We start from the raw sequence: 9,810 nt of genomic DNA on the forward strand, positions 1-9,810 counted from the left end.
ACTAACAAACATACATATGTGTACTACTCCAATTGTTGTGATTTTTCAAAATTCGTAGTGCGAAGATCCCAGATGTTTAAATTTTATTGGAAAAGTTATATATATACATATACTATACATTAACGCATATAACGTATATTTGTAGTATACTCAAGCAATATTTGGCAAGTAGAATACAGAAGCTACCCGATGTATTCATCCAATTGAACTGAAAAGCTGAGAAAAAGGCGTCTAAAGAAATGAGGAAACATAACGAAGTGAATTATTTTAAGGCGTGTAATTTATAAATGTATTATTAAATATATATATATGTGTATTACAAATAACAAAACTATCAACATGCCTTTTTTAATGCAATTTAATTATCTCTTGTGGTAGCTCGTGGAGTAGTATGCAGCGCTCATTGAGACCCAATGGGCCGGCTATTCCTCCATCGGGCAGCAGAAATTCACAGTCCGTGTAGCCCTTGGGCGTGACAAACTCCAACAGGTTGGCGTTGCTTTCGCTGAGAGCTGCCAACGACCAGACTGCCAAGTTGCGGGTTTTGCCATGGCGTGCAACCACATGAAACTATGGAAGGTATAGGTTTATAGGAGTATAGTAAACTACTATTTTAGGGATACTTACTTCATCTTCAGTATCGATAAGGTAGCCTAATATAAGCGCCCAATGAGCGCTACGGCCTTTCTTCAGACAGGGTTCATGATTTACAGCGGCATCGTAGCTATATGTTTAGAAACAAGATTTAAGGATAACCAAAAGTTGGAGCACCAGCAAATCATTTACACTTTATACTATGAGCTTTATAGTTCTTTATTAACAAATCTAAACACAATTCCCATAAATGCAGTCGATCTAAATTTACACATTTTAAAAGCACTATTCGTTAGCCCACACGCATTGGCGGTGAGACCAATATAACGCCGTCTCCTCGCACGAACAACATAGGAATGGTACGCTTTGTAGTTTTGTAGACCTCTTCGTATGTCTCCTCATCAATTTCAACAGTGGTAACAGTTTCCTCGGCATCACCAAGCACCATATTTAAATGCTGGTCGAAAGCATGCAATCGTCCCCTCAGCTCACGCTCGTTGCGCATTTTGACGTACACCTTCTCATCCAAACTCAGGCGTATAAGATCCAGTGGCTCCTTTACCGGCAAAATAACCTGACTAAGCTGCAAGTATGTTAGTTAGTTTAATATTATGACTTTCGAAATGTAAGACTCACCTGTTCTTCTTCAGTTGCCATTTGTTTATAATGTTATACTTATTAATTTTTACTAAAACGTTTTTAGTTTACAAATTTGTTTGCTAATTGAAGAGCCGCGAGGATGACACTGTGTTTATCACAACAAGGGTTATGTATACACTTTAAACAATTTTGAATTATTGGCAGCACTACACGAATAAGTGTTACCCATAACAAAAGCTTATCCAAAAGAAGCATAATATATATTTGAAAAAGGATACGCTACCAGCAGACAACCACCGGAAAGTATGTGCTCTCTGATATTTGTGCAGTTTATAGCACCTTCATGAAGTTGGCAAGATCCAATTTTTAAGTGCTTATTGGTTAGCTTATGTAAATTATGGCCACTGAACATTTCTCCATTTAGGGTATATTTTAGTTCAACCGCGTCTGCGAGTAATTCCCCAGCTGATGGGCTGCCATCCAGTATCATACTCAGAGCAGTGAGGCCACAGGTAGGTCCCACCTGTAAATATCTCGGTCTTATTATATACATTATAAGAAGTATGTAGTTAATTGTACTAACTTGAATTATACTTCGGATATCTCGATATTGACACTTTTTGGGAATACCTCTTTCACATACCCGAGCGAGAAAACAAGCTTTTAGAATATCTGGATGTTCTTTCGCCCAGCCTCCTTGAGAAAATGTAGCATCGTTCAATTGGCACTTCTTGACAGTAGTAGTAGTAGTAGCAGTTGGACAACATTTTACACAAGACGGAAGGGGCGGAGGAGGCGGTGGCGCGGCAGGCATGGCAAATGGCCTTTTCAAATGTTAAAACAAAACAATAATAAAATAACAGTGCTGCCAATTTGTCTTGTCTTGAAGTGTGAAAAGAGCTAAAATCTCCGCGACAAAAAAAGCTGAATTAGACATCACTAAATATCGATATAAAGCAAACATGGCGTCGTTGCCAATCTCTCGTTAATTTTTTTGTTGTCAAAAACAAAGTTCGCTAAAATTATTGCAATTTACAAGCGTGAAATGTGAAATAAATTCTGTTGCAGGCAGCTGTGTGCAATATTGTGAAAGGGGGCCATGGCTGCCACTGCTGCTGCTGCCGCAGCAGTTCAAGTTGCTAGCACAACGACAGCAACAACAACAACTGCAGCAGCACCTGCGATTGCACCTGCAGTAGCATCAAATAATAGCGCCCAATTTCGCGAAATACACAAGAACTCGTGGCTAAAAGGTCTAAGCGCAGATGGCAAAAAGTTGATTGTTGGCCCCAAGGTAATTGAATTAACAATTGCTTAAGTTTAATGTTGATATGTGAGTGCGTCCCTTTCACTTGTAGAAATCTGAATGCTGCTGGGTGGTATTCTGTGTTCATGATGATACTGAAGCGCTGTTGGAGGGCTATGCCGAGCCAAGGCATGCGGCGGCGCATATGCCCGAATGGGTCTTATCGCTGCGGGATACGTTGCATATATCGCATGCACTTATACCCAATTCACATGAATTTGAGTTTGTGGTAACGCTCAGCAATGAAGTGATGCGATTTCACGCCGCGTCATGGTATGCTGCACATACACACACACATATACATATGCTGGTATGTTTTCAATGTTTGAATGTATATTTGTAGGGAGACTATGCAAGAATGGGTAGAAACGCTGCGCTCCAAGCTGCGCGAAATGAAAATTCTGTCGCCACGCGAAAACCTCTACACAAAGTTACCTGAAGTGCGTGCTCCACTGCTGCCCACACGCGATCCTACATCACCACTGCCAGCTCCGCCTCCTGTTCCAGCTGCCATAGTGCCCGGCGTAGAGCGTGTACACGCGCATCAACAGTCACAACCTCAACAACAGCTGCAATCAGCGCCAGTAACAACAGAAACAGCCACAGCTACAACAACGGCGCCGTTAACGACGGCCATGTCCAATACGCTAACACAGCATTTGCTAAATATGCTCTCAGATCCCATTAGTACGTATAGCGAACAAATTAGCGAAACTGCCAACGCAACAGCTGCAGATCATGTTGAAGAAACTGAAATGACAGCAACAACAGCAAGCGAGGTATTGTCAGATTCAAGCCTGATTGATGAGGATGCTATAGCGCCTATATTGCGCAATGGTGTACGTGTGGATGTGACCGCTGCAACAGCGCAACGTGTTTCTGCAGGTAAACACTCAAATTAGTTAACACAATTTAAATTTAACTTTATTTCAAACATTTGCAGATCCCATCTTAAATTTCGAGCAAATGCTGCAATGCGAACGTCTAATACCAAGGTAAAAATGCAACAGCTAAACATTTTGCGATAGTTCTTTATAACGGTCATTTAAAAACTTAAGCACCGCCTGCGTAACACTGCGTTGTCCCTTAAAACTGTCTAGGAATAGTTTGCGCAGCAGTGTCAAGTAACGCATAGCTGTTAGGGATAACAATTGCAACTGCGCTTCAGTTTGTGCTTTAAACACTTCATTATAACGCTGACTGAACTTGCTGCGCAATCCATCGTAATCCTTGCCAACTTGCTGCATTAGTGCAGGACGTTGCATGTGAATATACTTGTCCATGTGTGCATGCAACAATTGTGCAAACTGTGAGTCTAATTGCTGCAACTTTTTCTCATCGCTGGTGTTCTCACAGAGCACGCTAAGCAAGGAATGAAAATAATTCGGCTGCGTTAGTGGCAGCTGCAGCTTAGCAAAAACTTCCAGTGTGGTAACTGCAGAACCAGCAAATATATCCTTCATATAGCTAGTCTCCTTTTCATACAAATATATCTTGTTGCTCAATATCTGCTTGAGCGATTCGTATTGTTCACGTTGCTCCTGCTGTTCTTGCAGCTCCGCCTTGCAAGCTTTAAGTTCCTTCAACAGTTTGGCATTTTGCTCAATTAGCTGCCTGTTAGCATCCTCCAAACGCATATAGTGACTTGCACCACAGCTTACCTCAGAGCTGCGTAAGCTGCCGATTGAGCTCCACTCCAGGCTATTGCAAGTCTCGCAGGCATCGTCATCTACGCTGCAGAAACTATCGCCCTTGGCTTGATTTAAACTCATCTGGTGCAGCGTTCTCAGGTCACGCTGGCAATTTCGCACATCTGTAAAAGGATAACCCAAAGCGTTTCGATCGTTAAGCTGCTTGTGCAGCAACAGCAACATAAAGTTGCGCGAAAACTTCTCTTTGGGCGTGGCCTGCTGAAAGATTTGGAACCAGCGCGTGCACATGGTTACGATGGCATCACTGCAGCTCAGCTTGTCTATAATTTTGGTTACACTGCGCACCTCCTTGACGAACAGTTCATCCAGTTTCTCCTCGCTAAGAGCAAATTCTTCAGCCATGTTTTAAAATATGCTTATTGAGAATTCATGTATGTTCAAGCTGATGTTAAGTTTTATATCGTATTTACGTTAGAGAAAACCAGTTTGATATTTAGTGCTGAGTATTAATTATAATGTACTCAGGCCCTTTAGACTTTAGACTTTTCAAACGTTGATAATTATTAATCTTATTTGCAGACCACAAACATCACGTTCAATGTCCGCTGGTGCTGCTGATAAATCAAAGCGTACTCAACGTAAATCGCCGCAGCCTAAAATACCAGCCCCTATAGTAAATGCTAATGTTGCAGCCGCCGAGGAGCAACCGCAGGATAATATTACCATTATAGAAGTATCGAATATTGATAGCACTAATGCAACGGCCCAAGCGCCTGAACTGCCGCCCAAAAATAGAATAATTGCTGATATATTCCGATTTCCCGAAACGCATGCAACGACAAAAGCAAAAACGCAAACGCAAAATGAATACAAAAGCAATGTACAAATTATTCCGTCCAATTTGAATACAATACAAGTGCTGAGCGAACCCAGCAGCAGCAGCAGCTCCAATTTGAATGCCTACACAACTTCAACTGCAGCAGCAGCAGTTGCCGCTAACACAACCAAGGTGCAAGTGCTGGCTGATAATGAGTCAACTAGCACTACTGTTGCTGTCTATGGCACATGTTATCCCCCAGCAGCAGTGGCCAGTGGCACTGCCAGCAAGCCGCAGACCCCCAAAGTCGGCAAGAAAATTATACTGAGTGCCAACAGCTCGGGCATAACCAATATACGCATCAATAATGCACAGGCGCAGGAGACTGAAGTCATCAGCGGCAATGTGCACTATGAGAAGGTATTTCTCTCCTCCAGCATACCCATAAGTAGCCACAGCAGTACCACGCCAGCGCTGGAGCAACGGCAAACGAGCAACAGCAGCAGCAACAATCAAACTCAAAACAATGTGACCGAGCATGCAGCGCCGTTAGCAAATGGCAGTCCAGCGCTGCCGCGTCGCTGCATTAATGTTGCCTCGCCAGCGCCGCGCACTCCACGCACCATGCCACAGCTGACGCGTGGTCTAACCGAGCTGGTCATTGGCACCCGTCCCAGTCGCAAGGACTTTCATTATTTGAAGCTGCTCAATACGCCACTAAAAACCAAAACTAACAGCAAGACTTCAAGCAATGCCAATGCCAACAATAATTTACCCGAAAGTGCTGCCACTAGCAGCAGCAGCAATGTGGTGCTGCGCAATGGTGTCGCTGATAGTTCGGAGCAGCGCCGGCGCAGCTCATCCACTTCAGATGCTCAAGCGCCGCTGCAACGTGGCGCAGCACATCAAACTAACAGTCCGCGCGGCGCCAACAACAATGAATTTGTTGCCGCACGCAGTAGCACCAACGCTGCAGTCGCTACTGCCGCATTTCGCATGCAATCACCTCCACAGGCCCCTGGCAGTCAACTCAACAACAGCAGCAGTGCCAATAATAAGCGATTGACGCTGCGCGAGCAACAAGTTATGCAGCTAAGACGTGAGATTATGCATCCCGGAGGCGTGCGTCTGAATTTGCGACGCAAGGATTGCGTGGGCTCTATAGCCTGGGTGGATGCCTTTGGTGGCGTTTGGTAAGTGACTTTACACTCACTGTCAAACCGCTAAAAATCTAATATGTAAATTCTCTACTAGGATTGCTGGCTGGAAGCAGAAGGAGCATCCGGTGCTGTACAATGCGCTGCACATTGGCGACCAACTACTTTCTATTGCGGGTGTCAGCATTAGCAGCGCTGCTGAGGCAAATAAAATAATACGCAACACCAATACGCTATTTGTAAATATTTATTATTCATATTCATGGACAGAATTAGTTTACAATATTTGATATTTTCAGGTTGAAGTGCTGCTGCGCCGCATGCCGTTTGGACGCGCTTACGCTATACGCAGAGATCGCGATGGCCAATGCTTGGGTTTGATACGCGACGGAAATACCTCCACAATAGTTGATGTGGTGCCCAATAGTCTGGCAGCGCGTCATGGACTGCCACCAAAGGTAAAGCGTAAAAATATATTTCCCACATGCTTTATAAAATAAAAACGATTTATTTTTTAAAGACGCAATCTTGTGATGGCAGCTCGCTAACTTTTTGGATACTAACCGAAATCAACGGACGTCCATTAAATCTATTCTTTAAGGATTTTGAAATACGCGATCGACTCAACTCCGTAGGCAGAGACATATCAATATTGGTGCAACCGTCGGATTTGATAACCAAACTGAAGAAGCAACTTAAATCGTTGCGCGGCTATAAGGATTACCTTGTACAGTAGTAGAAGAAACGGCTACAGCCTCACTTAAAAAGTGGTCGCTTTTTTATATATAACACCGATATATAGTAATAGATTTTTATAGCAATGTAACTTCCAAGCAACTGTTATACTATGTTATATACGTATATATATATTTTTGTATAACAGGGCCAGTTAATCATTCCAATGTAAAGGTCAAGCATATAGTCATCTTTTTATATATGTAGTAACTATACATCAAACAAAATAACAGATATAAAATCGTATATATTTTTGCAACTTTTATATAAGTAGTTGTTTAGGAAGAAACTATTGAAATCTCACATGCATACAACAAAATTATAAACAAAAATTTACACAAAATCAAGTATTGACGCTACGAACAATTTATAATTTCACATTATTCCAAGTATTCGTAAACAAAAAAGCAACCTGTGCAACTTAGTATCCTTATGCAATATTAGAGTGCCTCTAATTTAATTTTTAAATTTTGTATCGTTTCTCATTTGTATTTTATATATCGTATATAAAAAAAGACAAAGCATCTATGTAAACTTCAGATGTGATAAACAGAAGTACTCAAATTTTAGGCAATTTAAAAACAAATACACTTACAATTTGTAAATGCTTTTTAATTTGTTTTTAAGTGTATTACCAATAATTTGTTTTCCATATTTTTCAATATATATTCATATATATAAACTTGTCGTTTCAATAACGTTTAATCGAGCATTTTATGCTTATAATTATATTATTATCATTTCAGATCTTATTCTATGTATGTATATTTGGAATTCTCAGAGAAGTGAGGTTTTGAAATTCATTCGCATATCGTGTTGCGTTTGGCTTCGACGGCCTTTTGCCTCCAAATACGGAAATTAAAAGTATTGGCATCTAGGGTGGAGTAAATAAAAATAGGCATTGAATTTGTCATTACCCAGATGTCGCCATCCTCATCAATCTGAAACGAAAAACGACATTAGCGTGTGAATCTGTGCGAGTTCACGTAGCTCTTGTAGCAACTAACCGTCAAATCACTTGGATATATCATTGTATCAGCATTTGCAGCCACTATGCCATGATTCGCCGGCGTGAAAGGCTTACGACTGTTCCAGCAACCCACGCCATTTGTTTGTATTTCCGCATAAAAGACAACACCAGTGCGTTGGTCGTACTCATGCATAGTGGACTGCTTGTGCTCTCCACGATTGCCCAAGATACGAAAATCGTTTCCATGATCAGAACGCGCCGCATTCGCTTCCTGTTGGAGCACGCGATTTGAGACAGCAAACTCATTGTTGCTGGCCATAGCATGGAATAACAGAGGTCGGCTGCCGTCACGCTCAATGGGACCCAAGCTTGTGGAGAAGATGCCATCATCCCAGCGGAAAGTTTGTCCACCTATATGCAAATCACCAGCTAGGGGATCAAAGTTGAAATAGTTGTGTGCAAAGGACCACATGCGATCTGCTGCCAGGCTATACACATATAAACGACTGTTGACCAAGTCGGGTATGTAGGCGAAAGCTTCTCCACAGGCTTTAGGTGACGCAATGTCAATGGTCAAGCTGGCCATCCCACGTCCAGTGCTTACAATGCTCTCGGGAATTTCAAACCGTTTGAGCACACGATCAGTATTCAAATCTACCACCCATATGCTAGGGCGTTTGATCTGCTGACGATTGTCTGTAAATAGATCTGCTTAGTACAAGCTTTTAATGCATTAAGCTGATCCTCACCTGGATACTCCAACATGCCTGTATCAATGAACCACAAGCGTTGACAAGCATCCACAGTTGTGCGATACACGGATACTAGATTCTCTGCGCTGCGACTAAATTGATTCAACTCGAAATTGGGATAGGCATTCAGCTTGGGACTGCTTTGGCCGCCATCGCGTTTCAAGTCTATAAAGTTCAAGGTTGATGGTATGCCAACGCGTCGTCGCGGCATTGTGACAAATAGTCTGCCTCGATAGTGTGTCACGCCCATGGGCACATTATTGTAGGGTATATAGGCACTGTTATTATCATTTTGATTTATTCCGCTACGTGTTGCAAAGCCGATAGGTGTATCTCGAGAAGTTTTCACCTCTAATTTGCCCTGAGTTTTCTTTTCCCGTCCAAAGCGCCCTGGGAATACTAGGGGAGCTGCTCAAGGGGAAACAAACAATTACAACGCTCTGAACATACATTACTCTAGACTTGCCAGACGAGTCAGGCATGCGTAATGGTCGTGCTTCTCCGCGATTGTTGAAATCCATTTGCTTCCATTTGAAGACTTCAACCATTCCATCGCTTTGTACAAAGATTATCATGCCCAGCAAGGCCAAGACCCAAAATAGCAATCTTGATATCATTGTGTTCCGTTTTACAAAAATTGTAATATTATGTCACGGACCGCACAACTAGTGACTCCTATTGACGTTTCACTACTGACGGCTGATTAAAGCTCTGTATATAGCTCTAGCGTATAAGCTGCTCTCACTGATAAGTTGCTCTCGCTAAGCAAAAAACTTGTGTTCATTATGTACTCAGATTTAATTATAAATGCAAATATTCAATAATCAATATTTAAAATTCTTCCGAAATAGGTATATGACACATTACTTAAGTTTATGATATATTTTTTGTACTGTATTTCATAATTGGTTATTATATATTTCGTGTTATCAAAGTAATAAACACATTTAAACATCCTAAATATAGCATAAAAATTTATTAAAATCGCATAATGATCGCCATCTCTTCGCAAAACTTGTTTTGTTGATCCACATTATCATTGCTTTCACCTTTTTTGCATTTGATAAACGTTTATTGTACTGAAGATATTTAAAAGTTCACGAATATTTTTAAAAAATTTACAAGCTTTTTTCTTTTTTAATAATCAAATGACTATGGAGGTTTTAATTATTAATAATCACATTTTTTAGTGCATTGAAAAAAATTAAATTTTTTTTTTAAATTTTT

General features: G+C 41.3%; 5 protein-coding genes across 5 annotated transcripts; 1 reads left to right on the forward strand and 4 right to left on the reverse strand.

The window, feature by feature from the left end:
• Positions 1–87: 87 nt before the first annotated feature.
• On the reverse strand, positions 88–2,972 carry LOC108603157 (UPF0692 protein CG33108). The gene is made up of 5 exons (XM_017991713.1): positions 2,936–2,972; positions 1,778–2,018; positions 1,473–1,717; positions 628–724; positions 88–570 (listed from the first exon to the last, which is right to left on the reverse strand). The coding sequence occupies exons 2-5, from the start codon at positions 2,006–2,008 to the stop codon at positions 349–351; spliced, it is 795 nt and encodes a 264-aa protein (XP_017847202.1). The 5' UTR covers positions 2,009–2,018; positions 2,936–2,972; the 3' UTR covers positions 88–348.
• Positions 787–1,291, reverse strand: LOC108603158 (U6 snRNA-associated Sm-like protein LSm3). The gene is made up of 2 exons (XM_017991714.1): positions 1,231–1,291; positions 787–1,177 (listed from the first exon to the last, which is right to left on the reverse strand). Exons 1-2 carry the CDS (start codon positions 1,249–1,251, stop codon positions 887–889), a joined length of 312 nt encoding a protein of 103 aa, XP_017847203.1. The 5' UTR covers positions 1,252–1,291; the 3' UTR covers positions 787–886.
• On the forward strand, positions 2,168–7,490 carry LOC108603155 (flocculation protein FLO11). The gene is made up of 8 exons (XM_017991711.1): positions 2,168–2,488; positions 2,553–2,773; positions 2,844–3,385; positions 3,444–3,495; positions 4,732–6,162; positions 6,224–6,365; positions 6,426–6,584; positions 6,647–7,490. Exons 1-8 carry the CDS (start codon positions 2,294–2,296, stop codon positions 6,860–6,862), a joined length of 2,958 nt encoding a protein of 985 aa, XP_017847200.1. The 5' UTR covers positions 2,168–2,293; the 3' UTR covers positions 6,863–7,490.
• LOC108603156 lies at positions 3,446–4,620 on the reverse strand. Its single transcript, XM_017991712.1, has one exon. It carries the CDS (start codon positions 4,552–4,554, stop codon positions 3,511–3,513), a length of 1,044 nt encoding a protein of 347 aa, XP_017847201.1. The 5' UTR covers positions 4,555–4,620; the 3' UTR covers positions 3,446–3,510.
• Positions 7,491–7,551: 61 nt separating the features above from the next.
• On the reverse strand, positions 7,552–9,261 carry LOC108601846 (L-dopachrome tautomerase yellow-f2). The gene is made up of 4 exons (XM_017989793.1): positions 9,050–9,261; positions 8,581–8,991; positions 7,869–8,527; positions 7,552–7,802 (listed from the first exon to the last, which is right to left on the reverse strand). The coding sequence occupies exons 1-4, from the start codon at positions 9,198–9,200 to the stop codon at positions 7,662–7,664; spliced, it is 1,362 nt and encodes a 453-aa protein (XP_017845282.1). The 5' UTR covers positions 9,201–9,261; the 3' UTR covers positions 7,552–7,661.
• Positions 9,262–9,810: the final 549 nt, after the last annotated feature.

The sequence above is a fragment of the Drosophila busckii genome, chromosome 3R, assembly GCF_011750605.1.
Source record: "Drosophila busckii strain San Diego stock center, stock number 13000-0081.31 chromosome 3R, ASM1175060v1, whole genome shotgun sequence".
Lineage (NCBI taxonomy): Eukaryota > Metazoa > Arthropoda > Insecta > Diptera > Drosophilidae > Drosophila > Drosophila busckii.